This window comes from Pelophylax lessonae (assembly GCF_965119305.1).
Source record: "Pelophylax lessonae genome assembly, chromosome: 1".
Lineage (NCBI taxonomy): Eukaryota > Metazoa > Chordata > Amphibia > Anura > Ranidae > Pelophylax > Pelophylax lessonae.
In genome coordinates this window covers 407,328,079-407,344,591 of record NC_138768.1, presented here as the reverse complement: position 1 = coordinate 407,344,591, position 16,513 = coordinate 407,328,079, and the positions used below count along the sequence as shown (strand labels likewise).

At 43.3% G+C, this 16,513-nt stretch overlaps 1 protein-coding gene across 2 annotated transcripts in view; it reads left to right on the top strand.

Annotated features, from left to right (window-relative positions):
* SLC44A1 (solute carrier family 44 member 1) overlaps window positions 1-16,513 on the top strand; it is a 294,253-nt gene that overhangs the window by 93,499 nt on the left and 184,241 nt on the right. For both annotated transcript variants that reach the window (XM_082273818.1, XM_082273817.1), the window contains exon 3: window positions 9,373-9,515. In XM_082273818.1, the coding sequence (XP_082129944.1) occupies window positions 9,373-9,515 (143 nt within the window). The remainder of the gene's footprint in view (window positions 1-9,372; window positions 9,516-16,513) is intronic.

Here is a 16,513-nt window from a genome sequence, read left to right as displayed (position 1 = left end):
GCAGGGTTAGCATGGCCGAAATGTGGAAAAGCTTTGTCAGCACGCCACAACAAACAGCAGCACCAGCAGCTCAGATGGAACGTCTTAGCAGGAGGCAGCATTTTACCAACATGGTGGAGCAGTATGTGTGCACACGCCTACATGTAGTGAATGACGGGTCTGCCCCCTTCAACTTCTGGGTCTCCAAATTGGGCACATGGCCTGAGCTTGCCCTTTACGCCTTGGAGGTGCTGGCGTGCCCTGCAGCCAGTGTATTATCTGAACGGGTATTTAGCACGGCTGGGGGCGTTATAACAGACAAGCGCAGCCGCCTGTCCAGAGACAATGTGGACAAGCTCACGTTCATTAAAATGAACCAGGCATGGATCCCACGGGACTTTTCCGTACCTTATGCAGAATAGCAATGGATACCGACCTTACCCACCCATTGTTCCATTTTTGCTCTTTCTCACTCTTTTGGGGTGTACCCTCATTTAAAATTTGTGAAAAGAAGCAGTGTTGGCTACCTCGTCCTCCTCCTCAGGGCCAGATTAATGTAGGGGCTATTGGAGCTGCAGCTCCAGGCCCCTACCTTTTATATAGGCCCCGGGTTGGCCATATTCACTGTTACCGCTCTTCTGTCACTTGTAAACACAGAAGTCTGGCTTCTATGCTCGCTTCCCCAGGCAGCACCCTCAGAACCTCCCCACACAGCGTGAAGGCCGGACAAGGAGGGACAGTTGGCGATGCATGGATGTGTTTATGGGCTTCAGAGACAGCATCCCATGTTGAATTAGGCATGCATGGCTGCACCCTTCCTCCTCTGGGTGCATGGCAAGGCACGGCCCTAAGGCCCTTCAAAATCCTCAGCACCAAGCCCATGATGCTGTTAATCCGGCCCTGGTCCTCCTCCACCGCCGCTTCCACCTACACCGCCCATAGGTGTGCGCAGCCTATTGCATTAAGGTGTGCACCCCAAAGTTGAAATACACATGCATGTGTTTGCCAGCAGGGAGAGTAATGTATCGGGGCCATGTACCTGTAGGCAAGGAGAAATAGAGCAGAGCAGGTCCCAGGGAGATCTTTCCCATCTCCTCACTGGCAATGCTATGTGCCCTAGGTGATTAGGGTGTGCCCAGGCACACCCAGCACACCCTGTGCGCACGCCTATGTCACCGCCACATCCACCACCACCTTAACCTCCCTCCTACTCCATATGGGCCTCGTCCTTCAGAGATGAAGAAGAACATTGTTTTATTTTTCTGTTTTTTTTTGTTGTTTTAAGTTATTTCCCTATCCACATTTGTTTGCAGAGCACTTGCCATGCTCTTAATTACGTTTTGCTGCCATTTGCAGCACTCTAGCCCTTTCCTTTGGTGTTTTAGAGCCATTTTAGTGCCTTAAAGTTCGGGTCCCCATTGACTTCAATGGGGTTCGGTGTCCGGGAAAAGTTCGGTAAAAGTCCGGGACACGGACCCGGACTTTTTTTTAAAGTTCGGCCGAACCCGTCGAACACGGACATCTAGGTGTTCGCTCAACCCTACTAGAGATGCATACATTAGAAGAAATGGCTGACATTATAAAAAAAGAAGCTAATCGGGTTCACAGAGTCAAATAATAAGGGTATTAAACAAAACTGGTTACTTGAAGTGACGACGACAAGCTGGAACATCTGAATTTTTGTAACTACTTAAGCATTTCTGCACTCTTTATTATAACGCCAGAAATAATAGACTGCATTTCATGATGCTTACATTAAACTGTCAAATTCATTTCTTTGGAAGTTTGTCTTTAAAGTGTATCTATTGGAAAAAACAAAACTATATACTATTGCAGCTTACCAGTCGTTCAATGCAGTGGCTGCATTAGTTTCCATTTTTCAGGTTAAGAACATTTTAAACCAGTATAGAAAATACCTGTTTGTTTTGGCTTGCTAGATATGCAGTAATCTTGTCACTTCCAGAGTTATAAAGAGAGCACACATATCCATCTTTTCTTGTGTAAACTACTAATCCCATCAGTCCACTATGTAAGGGCTTATTCACACGATCCACTGTGAATTTCTTTTTCAGTGAGGATTTGAAATGATTTTCAGGCATTTAGGAGGGGACACTGCCTCCTCCTAAATGGCTTTTGCTTTTCCAATCCCAATGGGGATTCTACTTTGAACTCCTGTACCGCAAGTTCCAAAGCTGCGTTTGGAGTAACTCTTAAGGAGAAACTTTAAAAATCAATGTCCCAACTGGAACAGTCCTCTGTGGGGGAGAACTCGATAAAGAACTTAGTCCCTCTTTAAAGTACGCATCTTGGGAGTCAGAAAAATAGGGCGATAGCAATGTAGTAATAAAGGATGACCAGCATCACTCCTTTTCTAATCCTGTGCTTGAAGAGTAATGGTGAACATAATTAAGTATTTGCAGAGAACTAGGTGCCAACAGACAACATGGAGAGGGTCAGATAAGCAGATAGGAGACCCTGAGCACTGAAACATAGATACAGGGGTGATCTACTTGCAGTCATCCCAAAAAGGTTCATCCCAGAGAGCAAGTGAGCCGACATGGAAGAGGCCGAGACAGATTACCGATTATCCAACCAGGTGGACACAGCATCTGGGGTTTGCGAAGAATCTAGTCATCTCTTCATCTAGGATGCAAAGTCGGCTGGGGTAGAAAAGGCTGCACTTGATGCCCTTGTCCCAGAGATGCTTCCAGACCTCTGTGAGGGACCTCCTTTGTTGCTGGATCTCTGGAACTAATGTCCGTGGGGAGAGAGAGTTAATCTTCTCCATGAGAGCTTCCCTGCATGTGGTAATTGTCTCCGGGATATCATCCCCAGATGGATTATCAGCCTCTCCTTTCCCCCTGAATTGTCAGTGTGGCTGCGGACATCCTCTGGCATGCTGGAAAAGTCTCAAACGGCTGCGTGCTAGTAATACAGAACAACTCTTCTTTCCTCAACTGCATAACTTGTAGAGAGGTGTTCTGTAGTCCACAGAGAAAATTGGACAAGGTTGATAACATTGCGCAATATTTCAATGCAGGGGGGGGGGGGGCGTGTCTAAGATAGCGGCATGAGCAGACGTGCTTCCTGGAGCTCTGCTAGAGTGAATCTGTGTTTTTTTTTTTCTTTTTTTTTTTTTCCTCTCCTTACCTGATTTAACTCCTCCGCTGGGTGAATTAATCCCTTATGCCTTACAAATCATCTGGCCGATTGAGGGGTGATTGGAAGCTCCAGTTTCCCCCATGTGTGTCTGATCTGATCAGTCCTGTGTCGTGTGTGTGTGTGTGGCGGAAAGCCCTGGGAAGTGTTCCAATATGGCCACCCAGACAGAACCTGCAGAAGATACCACTGCCCCTTCTCTCCCAAGCATACCCGAGGTTATGGCGGCAATAACGGTCTGCCAGACTGTCCTGACTGGGAAGATAGAGGCAGTGCAGCTCGATACTGGCCTCATTAGACAGGACCTGGACAAGATCCGTACCCGACTCGCTAACACCAAGCAGATCGGCCATGTGGAGGATGCCTCAGAGGAACATACCATGGCGATTCGCACCTTACGAACTGAAGTGAGAGCTTTGAAATATTGGGCTGAAGATGCCGAAAATGGCAGTAGAAGAAATAATCTGCGCATAGTGTTTGGCGGAGGGAGCTGAGAGTAATAACCCCTCTATCTTTGTGGAGGATCTGCCGCACTCCATATTACCTCTGGCTCAGTTCTCCCCATACTTTACTGTGAAGAGGGCACATAGGGTGCCGCCACAACTAAGCCCTGTGGGCTCCCCTCCCCACTCGCTGATCCTCAGGTCACTGAACTTCAGGGATCGAGATGAAATTCTATGGGCTGCTCGGGCCAAGGGGGAACTCTCCTCTCAAAATAATTGCTCCTATTCCCGGATTACACCATGAAGACGCAAAAACAGCGTCGATCGTTTGACGCAGTCAAGGCAGCCATGCGTGCTAAAGGAATCAAAAATAGTATACTGTTCCTTGCAAAGTGGCAGGTGGTGGATGGCGAAATAGTCAGATTCTTCACTAATCCCAAGGATTCTGCTTCTTGGTTAGTCGCTGCCACCGTTGATATGTGTGCTTCCTGCTTATTTATCTTTAATTTCAGGGGTTTTGGCTGTGCCTCTGTATCTGACTGAAGCCTTGTAATTATACTGCAGGGTTGTACCCTATGCATGGTTGTTTTGACTTTTCACCAGTCTTATGACCCTTCTGGTTGGATTTACTATCAAGATATATGGCCATGCTTGCTCCAGGGTTTTGCCCAGCCATGTTCGATTCATTGAACTGCTCCAGGTTTCTATGCAAACGACTTCCAAATTTCTGCTCCTGGCTAGTCCAAGTGAACTTAACCAACTGTTTTTCCTGTATCTCTAGCACCTCCTATTGGGACTGGTGGTGAGTGCTCTCTGTCACTGGTGGCTATAATCCCTCTCTGTGTGTTCAATGTAGAGGAGTGATTACGATCTCCTGCTGATCGGCACATGCCTCCTCTGCTTGGTTATCCTATGGGATTTGATTGGGGCTCTATGCATGATTCAGTTTCGGAGGATCTGCGGGGTGGCGTTGGGTGGTCAGCTGTAACTGACATCTATTTTTTTTGCTTTGGTTATTTTTTCACGGTTCTCTTTTTCGATTATGCAAAATTATTTTATGACACAGTCTTTACTGCTTGTAATATCAAGCATCTCTGTGTACATGGTACTGTATTGGGAAGAGAGTGGTCTCCTGCCCAGACAGGTTTGAGGCCCCTAGTGGGTTGTGATGATGTACCAGCTCTCCTGCAATTTTTTTTATTTTTTTTATTTTTACATGTTGTGGTTACGTTTTCAGTGCTCTCCTGGAATGTCCAGGGCCTGAACTCCGCTGTTAAGCATTCCCTTGTTTTGACATACCTTAAACACACTCCACAATTGTGCATCTTACAGGAGACCCATTTGGTGGGATCTCGAATTCTCAGTCTCAAAAAGGCTTGGGTAAGCTTTCATTATTGTGCTACCTATTCTAGTTACTCTGGGGGGGGGGGGGGGGTGAGCATTTTGGTGCATAGGTCCCTTCCTTTTCAACTTTTAGATGTTAAGAATGATCAGGCCGGAAGATACATTCTTATACATGCAATTATTGCTACTACTACATATGTACTGGTGGGACTTTATTTACCACTTCTGGCTGATATTGACCTCCTATAGAGTATTATGCAGCTTTTGTTGCAGTATGGGGATCACTGATAGTGGGTGATTTTAATTTGACTCTGTGTCCGGCATTGGACAGACTCTACCTGTCTGCTAGATGGTCCCCTGATCTCTCACAGTGGGCCTCCACGTTTGCGTTGTTGGACGTCCTTTTAATCCATCGGACATGGAGTACGCTTGTCACTCCTCTACGTTTCGTACCCTCCCCCGCATATATCTGGTATTTACTACTCAGGCTCTGCTGCAGAGGATATCCGAAGTGAACATTCCCCCCTAGGGGTATCTCAGATTATGCCCCTGTCATGATCACCTTGCTTTTGGGTCCTCCTGTCGGATGTGGGCTTTGAAGACTGTCTGGGCACTGAATAGCAGACCCAAACATTTTAAGAGGATATGCCTGAGGCTCTGTGTCACTATTTGTTGGCTAATGAAGATTCCTTGGATCCTTTGCTGGTATGCCTTTAAGGGGTGTCTCTGGGAATATATGGAATATATATCCTGCATTACTAAAGCTAAGAGAGAGTCTGTGCGATCTTTGGAGGAGCTAGAGGGAGACCTACTCTGTAGGGAGGCTGGCTAGTTTGCTGATCCCACTCCCCTAAACTATGGGTCCTGGGAGTATGCAGTGCAGGCAGTAGAACTGCATAGAATTGAAAGGACTAAGAAATCAATGCTAAATGCAGCCCAATTAATATTTCAACATGGAGACAAAAATAGTAGGATGTTAGCCTGGTTGTCTTGGGGGCATCTCACCAGCAACCATATTGGTAGAATTCGAGATGAGAGAGGGGTTGCCCTGGTAGGGCCCGTCTAAATTAATAATGGATTTATACAGTATTACAGTTCACTGCACTCTACTAGGGTGGACTATGAGGAATCAGACCTTATAGCATACTTAAATGGGATGACCTTTCCTACTTTCCTATCCCAGGAGACTAGTGATAGGCTTGACTGGGAAATTTCTTTGGAAGATGTACAGATGGCTATAGCCCAACTGCAGCCAGGTAAGGCCCCCGGTGCTGATAAAATCACAATAGTTATACTCCACCTATCTGGATCTATTGGCTCCCAGACTCACAGCCCTTGTTTTCACGATTTTTTTTCTCTAGGGGTCTCTGCCTGCATCTATGTCTGAGGCAGTGATTGTGTAGGTGCCCAAACCTGGTAAGGACCTTGAGGATTGTGTGTCTTATAGACCGATTTCCTTACTTAACGTGGACGCAAAGATTCTAGTTAAGATCCTTGCCTGGGTTTTTGCCTGGTCAGGGCACTGACATTAATTTGAGATGCCTCTTTCTTAATTTATCCACCACACATGACAATAGGCGGTACTAGAGTCATTGCCTCTTTGGATACCAAAAAGGCATTTGACTCCGTGGAGTGGGGATACCTGTGTGAGATAATGGGAAGATATGGGTTTGGTCCTCGGTTCTAAGTTGGCTGGGTATGCTATACCAAGCTCCTACTGCTCACATCTGCACTCATAGTAGGATTTCTTTGAAATTTCCCCTTCAGTGGGGTACATGCCAGGGGTGCCCCTTCCCTCCCTTTTTGCTCTAGCTTTGAAACCACTGGCCATCTTGATAGTCTTTCTGACAGATTGAGGGGCTGCAGGTCGGCCCCCTAGAGGAAAAGGTGTCGCTTTATGCAGACAATGCTCTTTTATAGCTACATGATGCAAATTCCTCCCTGCGGGCTGCCCTGGCACTCTTCGAGTTCAGGCGTTACTCTGGTGTCTGTGTTAACTGGTCCAAATCTATACTTTTTCCCTTAGATCCCTTGTCACAAGAAACAGCTGCAAAGGCTCAGTTATTGTGGGTTGATAACTTCAAGTATTTGAGCATCCACATCCAGTGCGACCCCCGGCAAGTTATGACCTCAATCTTCATCCTGTGCTTGTACAATTTACATAACAGATGCTTGTCGTGGTGGACCCTTCCATTAAACCTACTGGGGCGTATTAATTTTATCAAAATGGTCTTTCTCCCCAAATTTAATTTGGTTTTCAAAATTGCCCTGTGTGGATTCCAGGTCCCTTTTTTCGGGAGCTGGACCGCTGTATTGGTACCTTTTTTGGACCCTCCCAAAGTCTACTCTGTCTCCCTATAAGATGTGTAGGATTGGCATTGCCTAACTTCCTTGTATATTATTGGGCAGCAATAATGGTCTCTGTCCGTTAATGGTTCATCCTCTCCCGGGCCAATGCAGCTGTATGCTTGGAGGCTGCCCTCCTGGGCTCTCTCAGTGAACTTGGGAACCTGGTAGATAGGGGCCCCAGGGGCCTATGCTAACCTTCCGTGTCTGACTAGGACAACTCTACGAGTATGGGAAGCTGCTAGGAAGAAATTTCATAAAGTAGACCGATGGTCGCCCTTTCAGCCACTATGGGATAACACACATTCTACATTTTCGGTCTATTCCTGACCCACGGGTATGGGCAGACCTGGGTATAAAAGTTCTCAGAGACATAATCCTGGCAGGGGTATTATCTATAAGAGACCTCTTGAATAAATTCAACTTGCTCAAATGGATGCATTTCCGCTATTTTCAATTGCGACATGCTGCCCAGGTTCCCATGGCCCATTACTCTCTATGGACCCCATTAAGGAGCTTCTGGCGCAGGAGTCCCTAACGAAGCCTCTCCTGTCGTTCCTCAGTTTAGACTCTTTTAAGATGGAGAGGTTTTGGGAGGCGGACATTCCCTCACTGGAAAGGGAGGATTGGGAGGATTTCTTTGAGGATAGCTCTAAGCTAGATATTTCTTCCAGAGATTAACTGATACAAACTAAATTCCTACATAGGATTTATTATACTCCCCAGAGATTGCACAGAATATTTCCTCAGAGGGACCCCATCTGTAGCCGATGCTACTTGGATACTGGTACATACTTTCACATGTTCTGGAGATGTCCCAGGGTGGCACAGTTTTGGGATGAAGTCTTTGAAGCCATTAATGGCCGTCTTCAGCTATCCCTGGTGCAGTCTCCTAAACTAGCACTACTAGGCATACAGGAAGATGATCAAATGCCTCAATACACTAAGCTTTTGATCTCCTACCTTTTTGTACTATGCCAAGAAAGCTATTTTGCTTAAATGGAATACTGCCTCCCCTCCAACTGTGGTCTTCTGGGAAAACAGTTAATAGTGCCTTCCCAATGTATAAACTGACCAGTTTGAACAGAAACTGTCCCAAGAAATGACAGCAACCCTGAACAGCGTGGGTGGGTTATTTGTTCCCCACTAAGTTGGGGTACTCTTGATTCTTGATCGATGATCTAGAATGCATAACTTGATTTCTATGTGCTCGATACTCATTGGCTAAAGTACTGGCGAAGTATCCCTACTATAGTTATACTATACTACTACAGGCGGTCCCTGTATAAACTTTCCTGTATTTGAATCAATTGTATGTTTGCCTTTACTATATACCATTTTGTAACCTGTTGTGACTATACCATACTTTTTTTTTTTCACAATAAACTGATATTCTGACCGTGAAAAAAAATATCTCAATGCCACAAAGGATTTCTGGCAGGATCATTAGCTATTTTTCCGCATTTCTGCCTATTTTGGCTCCATTCACACGTATCGTTTTCAAGCGTTTTTTTTTTTGGGCTTTTTTTTTTTCTGGCGTGTTTTTTTGGGCTTTTTTTCAGGCTTGTTTTTTTTTTTGGGGCTTTTTTTCAGGCGTGTTTTTTTTTTTGGGGGGGGGGGGCTTTTTTTCAGGCGTGTTTTTTTTGTTTGGGCTTTTTTTCAGGCATTTTTGGGGGGCTTTTTTCATGGTTTTCTGGCTTTTTTGGAGGCAGGCTTTGACATTAACAAAACGCATGTAATCTGCCACAAAAGAAGCTCATGTACTTTTTTTGCGCTTCAGGCGACCAAACACTCAGATGTGAACAGGAGGGGTCATTGAAATTAATAGGATTTTGCTTGCTGGGCATTCTGAGACTTCAGAGATGAGCATTTTATGAGCTGAAATACGCTCAGGTGTGAACAGGGTCTTAAAGAGACAGAACCTGGGGAGATTGTGTGTGTGTGTGTGTGTGTGTGTGTGTGTGTGTGTGTGTGTGTGTGTGTGTGTGTGTGTTTGTTTGTTTTTGCCACACATAGACTTTTTAAGTAGGCCTTGTTAACCGTTTTTAAGATTCTGAAAGCTTACATTTAAGATGTTTGCTCTTCCATTCTATTTTTGCAGGGCTTTATTTGTGGCTTTTCTGTAGCCACTGGAGCTGCCTCACGTTTAATCTCTGGTTATGACAGCTATGGGAATATTTGTGGACAGAAGAATGCTAAGGTAGAAGGCTTTGAAAACAGTGGTTTAGACCATACCAACCGCAAGTAAGTAATTTGTTTTCAAAGCTGTATGTACAGTATGTCTATAGTGTGTGTGTACAATAATATATATATATATATATATATATTTACACAAACACATAATATATTATATAGGGTTAGGTAAACAGCATCTGCAAAAAATCCAGTTCATGGCAGCAAGCAACCAGAGCCCTGCCTTCCAGGCTTAATGTTGAGAAGAATCCAAAAGGTGTCACAGCATATAAAGTTTATTGTAAATCAGAAGGGACTGTTGCCATCATGTTTTTTTCTCACATTTGAATCTACAATATACTTTTTTATATGTGGAAACCCCCTCTTCTTTTTTTTTTTTTTTTTTTTTAATACATGGCGAGTCTGTCAGACAGGGCTCTGGTTGCATATATACAGTATATAGGAATTCACCTCCATTTTAGGGAGAATCCACATACTGCCACAGATAAAATATCACCAGGGGAGTTGCACAAAGCTTTAGACACCTAGTAGAGGTTCTAACAAGCCCCCTTTCCAGCTTTCCCCCACTACCCCGCCCTTTTTTTGCCTGCACACACACACACAAACGTTTTGACTGGAGCTCTGCTTTAATATTCTGTATTTTAGAAATATGATAGGACTGGGCAATAATCTTTCTTTCTTTCTTTTTCTTTCTTTCTTTCTTTCTTTTTCTTTTTTCTTTTCTTTTCTTTCTTTTTCTTTTTCTTTTTCTTTCTTTCTTTCTTTCTTTCTTTCTTTCTTTCTTTCTTTCTTTCTTTCTTTCTTTTTCTTTTTCTTTTTCTTTTTCTTTTTCTTTTTCTTTTTCTTTTTCTCTTTCTTTCTTTCTTTCTTTCTTTCTTTCTTTCTTTCTTTCTTTCTTTCTTTCTTTCTTTCTTTCTTTCTTTCTTTCTTTCTTTCTTTCTTTCTTTCTTTTCTTTTTTTTTTTTTTTCTTTCTTTTCTTTTTTTTTTTTTTCTTTCTTTTCTTTTTTTTTTTTTTCTTTCTTTTCTTTTTTTTTTTTTATTCTTTCTTTTCTTTTTTTTTTTTATTCTTTCTTTTCTTTTTTTTTTTTATTCTTTCTTTTCTTTTTTGAGATTGGGGCGGACAGATCGGACACCTAACTGACATTTTTGACACTTTTGGGGGGACCAGTGACATTACTACAGTAATCAGTGCTAAAAATACACATTGTTACTGTACTAATGACACTGGCACGGAAGGGGTTAACACCAGGGGTGATCAAAAGGTTAAATATGTGCCTAGGGGATGCTTTCTAACTGTGCGAGGGATGGGCTCACTGGATGAACACAGAGACCTGTGTTCCTAAATAGGAAGAACACGGGATCCCTGTGTTAATCACTGACAGAACAGCGGTCTGGCTTGCTTACATCGGCAGACCGCCATTTAGTCTCCATGGGGAGCGATCGCGGGTGTCTGGCAGACATCTCGACCGCCAAAGCCGCTGATTAGCTCCCCCTCCAGCTAATCTGTGCATGCGCGTGCCTCCGGAGATACGCGTGCCATCACTAACTGCTACACGAAGCGACGTACATGTACGTCGTTTCCCGTAACAGAGCCGACCTGCTGCATTATAACTACGGTGTCTGGTCAGCAAGTGGTTAATTTTTTTGAGCTGTGTGTGTATTAAAAAAAATATATACATATTTATCTTATCTTAAAAAAATTAAAGGAACACTTTTTAATCTGAGTACAGCATCAAGTCAGTTAAACTCCTGGGATGTTGATCTGGTCAGTTAGGTAGCAGAGGGGGCTGTGAATCAGTTTCAGCTGCTTTGGTGTTCCAGACATTAACAGCAGGTGCACTAGATGGACAACAATGAGGTTTTACAGGTGGAGGCCACTGACATTTTTTTTCCCCTACTCCTCTTTTCTGACTGTTTTTTACTATGTTTTTTTACTATTTTTACATTTGGCTAGGATCGGTGTTACTACCGGTGTTACATAAGGCGATACCTGGACCCTATAGAGGTTGCACAGGCAGTCCAAATCCTCCAGAATGGCATCAATACGTACCATTGCCAGAAGGTTTGCTGTGTCTCCCAGCAGAGTCTCCAGTGCACGGAGGAGATTCCAGGAAACAGGCTGTTACTCTAGAAGAGCTGGACAGGGCCATAGAAGGTCTTTAACCCATCAGAAGGAAATGTATCTGCTCCTTTGTGCAAGGAGGAACAGGATAAGCACTGTCAGAGCCCTACAAAGAGACCTCCAGCAGGCCGCAGGTGTGAATGTCTCTGACTAAACAATCAGAAATAGACTTCATGAGGGTGGACCAACGTCCTCTAGTGGGCCCTGTGCTCACTACCTGACACTGTGGCGCTCGATTGGCATTTGTCATTGAACACCAGAGTTGGCAGGTCCGCCACTGGCGCCCTGTGCTTTTCACAGATGAGTAGGTTCACCCTGAGCACATGTCAAAGGGTCTGGAGAAGCCGTAGAAAATGATATGCTGCCTGAAACATTGCTTAGCATTACCAGTTTTGTGGTGGGTCCATGATGGTTTGGGGAGGCATATCCATGAAGGGACGCACAGACCTCTACAGGCTAGACAATGGCACCCTGACTGGCATTCGCTATCAGGGTGAAACCCTTGGACCCATTGCCAGACCCTACACTGGTGCAGTAAGTCCTGGGTTCCTCCTGGTGCATGACCATTCCCAGCCTCATGTGGTGAGAGTATGCAGTCAGTTCCTGGAGGATGAAGGAATTGATACCATTGAATTGCCCCCATGCTCGCCTGACCAAAATCTCATAGAACGCCTCTGGGACATTATGTTTCAGTCCATCTGCAGTACCAGGTTGCACCTCAGTCTGTTCAGGAGCTTAGTGATGCCCTGGTCCAGATCTGGGAGGAAATACCCCAGGGGACCATCCGCTGTTTGGTTAGGACCATGGCCCAACAGGAGAAAGAGAGGGGTGTATTGCCTGCGCGGGAGATGTACTGCGGGAACCCGCATTAGAATTGCGCTGGTTCCCGCATTGCAGTAGTGTGAACCCAGGCTAAATGTTTGGGTTCCAAATATGGATACAATACAAAACCGTTTGTTGCAGCAGCTGTCCGGGGGGATGGTCTCAGATGATCTTGGAGGTGAAAATGCTGGATGTGGAGGTCCTGGGCTGGTGTGGTTACACCTGTGCAATAATCATGCCATCTAATCAGCATCTTGATATGCCACACCTGTGAGGTGGATGGATTATCTCAGCAAAGGAGAAGTGCTCACTAAGGCCCCTTTCACACATACGGTCCTTTTGTCCGTTTTTCATCCATCCGTTGACGGATGAAAAACGGACATCAATGCATCTCTATGTAAAAACGGATGAGAAAGGATGATCATCCGTTAACATCCCTTTTCATCTGCTTCCGTCAATGTCTGTTTTTTGGAACGGATGAATGCCCTATTTTTCAACCGTCAAAAAAACAGATCGGACGGAAAATGGATGGAAAACGGATGAAAAACTGATACATTTTGACGTGACTGAACTGTTGAACTGAACGGGCCGTATGTGTGAAAGGGCCCTAACAGATTTAACCTTGTCAGAAGTTATGCTGATAACAAAAGAACAGAGCAGCATAAAGATAGGGGACTTGGGGCTTTGGAGAGAAAACAGTAAACACTACAGATATGTGCCTAGGTCAAATTTCATGAATCGGGTTTACATCCACTTTAAGGTAATTTTCTTTAAAGGACATCCATTAAAAGTTGTCATTAATTCACCATGGTTTACATGACATTAAAAATAACATTTATAGTGTATTTATCACATTTGTATACCCATTTTGAATTTGTTTTTTGTGGTAGTGGTTGTTTTTGTTTTTTTGTTTTTTCTCGTTAACTTTATTATCTGAGTATTTACTGTTGACTATCTTACTACCTCTGCTAATGGTTTATTCCAAGCATCAACTACCCTTTCAGTAAAAAATACTTTCTAAGATCAGTTTTAAACTTTCCTCCAGTTTGTTTGAGGTCATGTCCCGGTGTTCTTGATTTTGGTTTCGTATTGAAAAAACTGCCCTCCTGAATCCTTTTCACCCCTTATTGTATTTAAAAGTTTCAATCATGTCTCCCCTTTTCCTTCTTTCCTCCAGACTGTACATATCAACCACTTCAATACAGGGCACTTTTACCCTGTTCCTGCGCAGACCAATTTTCAGGTTTCAATGCTGTCGCACTTTAAAAGTCAATTACTCAGTCATGCAACACTGTACCTAAACAAAATGTTATAATTTTTTTTTCACACAAATAGAGCTTTCTTTTGGTACAGCACAATTGCAAAAGAAAACTTGGGATTTTAAAGATGCTGACCCCTTCTGCCAAAATAATTCAACAACACAATTTTCATTTAATTAAAAAGTATAAATGTTTATTATAAATCCATTGACATAGTTGGGGCCTTAATTACCCTAAAAACGTATGTTCAGCAAGCCACGCTATTATTGCAGCCCCCATGAGAATACGGCAACTCACGTCTTATACTGATACTATAACAACCCATAGCAGATCATCTAGCGCAGGGGTGTCAAACTCAATTTAAATTGTGGGCCATATCAGCATTGTGATTGACCTCAAAGGGCCAGTTGTATCTGTAAGACTATATACATTTATGCAGGGCTTTTTTTCTCAGAGATTAGGTGCAGGAATTCAACCATACCCCCGCCGCACCGCATCCAATGGTCAGTGTGGCCAAATTGCACCTACAGTGGGAGGATCCTAAAGGAGCAATTAATACCAGGAGTGCGTTATGTGCAAAGTTCAGGGGAGTGTGCTACATACAGAGTGCAGGGTTTAGGGGTTTGCTATGCACAGTGTGCGGTGTTCAGCTCTCTTGTACATCTCACTTGCACCTCTCCCCCTGGGTGCGAGGGCCACATGATATGGTCTAGGGAGCGGGATTTGGCCCACGGGCCTTGTGTTTGACACATGTGGTCTAGAGCAGTGGTCCTCAGGGCCCACTAACAGGCCAGGTTTGCAAGATAACTGAAATACATCCCAGGTGATATAATTTGCTGCTCAGTGATTGCAGTACTCTAGTCTGCATCTCCTCAAGGTAATACTTAAAATCTGGCCTGTTAGTGGGCCCTGAGAACCAGAGTTGAGGACCGCTGGTCTAGAGCATCCTTTACAGGGAAGGTGGTATTTAATCACCACTGGCTTTTTTTTATTTTTATAGGCGAAAAAAGAGTAAACATTTTGAGGAGAAAAAAAAAACTTTTTTTTTTTAGTTTTCTATTATAAAATTTTGCAAATAAGTAATTTTTGTTCATAAATTCGGGCCAAAATATATACTGCTAAATACCTTTGATAAAAAAAATGACCCAAATCAGTATATATTATTTAGTCTGTGTAAAAGTTAGTCCACAAGCTATCGTACCAATCATTGAAAATTTATCAATCCTGATGTACTGACTGCCTCTCATTTCTTGAAATGTCAGGACACTACAAATACCCCCCAAAAAACCCATTTTTGGAAAGTAGACAGTCTAATGTATTTAGTAAGAGGCAATTCCTAATTCTTGGGAAAAATAGGGAAATTTCTTTTTACACAAAATTGTCATGTTAACAAGTTATTTCTCACACACGGCGTAGGCATACTTGCAATTACACCCAAAACACATTTTGCTACTCGTCTTGAGTATGGCGATACCACATGTGAGACTTTTACACAGCCTGGCCACATAAAGAGGCCCAACTCTCGTAGCACTTTTAGGCGTTCTAGGATCATAAATTACATATCTAATTTCCTCACGAACTATCACACCTTTGAAGGCCCTAGAGTACCAGGACAATGGAAACGTCCACAAAATTATCCCATTTTGGAAAGCAAACACCCCAACATATATTCTATGAGGCATTATGAGTCTTTTGAACAATTTTTTGTACTTGGTGGCTGTATGACAGGCAGGTACTGCTGGGCCTCACGACAGGCAGGTACTGCTGGGCCTCACGACAGGCAGGTACTGCTGGGCCTCACGACAGGCAGGTACTGCTGGGCCTCACAGCAGGTACTCTGATGGGCTGCGCATCAGGCATCCCTATTACAAACCTTTATATCATCAGCAAAAATACATAACTTGCCCAACAAACCTTTAGTGATATCACTTACATATAGATTAAATAGAACAGGACCTAGTACAGAACCTTGTGATACACTACTAGTGACTGGACTCCATTTACAACCACACTCTATCCTTTAGCCAACTGCATATCCACTGGACCACCCAAGGGTTAAAGCAGAGTTCCAACCAAAAATACCTGCTCCCACTTCTGTGTAAGGTGGCTGCGGCGATCTGTGTAATTTATATAGTAAAAAATGTAACCATTTCATCTAAGATTTTATTTTGCAAAATATTACAAAAAAATGTTTGCCTTAAAATTGAACATGCAATGTATTACACATTTCACAGATAGCATTATTGAAGTCACACATTTTCTTGCTTCACAAAAACCATGAGGTTGATTTACTAAAACTGGAGAGTACAGAATTTGGTGCAGCTCTGCATGGTAGCCAAGCAGCTCCTAACTTGGGCTTGTTAACCACTTTACCACCGGAGGATTTTGCTGTCTTACGTCCAGGCCACTTTTTGCGATTTGGCGCTGTGCAACTTTAACTGACAATTGAGCGGTCGTGCGAAGCCGTACCCAAACGAAATTTATGTCCTTTTTTTCCCACAAACAGAGCTTTCTTTTGGTGGTATTTGATCACCTGTGCGATTTTTACTTTTTGCGCTATAAACAAAAAAAGAGCATTTATTTTGAAAAAATAACAATATTTTTAACATTTTTTTATATGAAATTCCCCCCCAAAAAAATGTAAAAATCTAATTTTTTTAAAATTTGTGGCCAATTTGTTTTCTGCTACCTATGTTTGGTAAAAAAAATCACAATAAGCATATTTTGATTGGTTTGCGCAAAAGTTATTGTGTTTACTAACTAAGGGAATGCTTTCTATCATTTTTGGTGTTTTTTTTTTTTTTTAACGAGTAATGGCGGCGATCTGCATTTTTTTTTTTTTTTT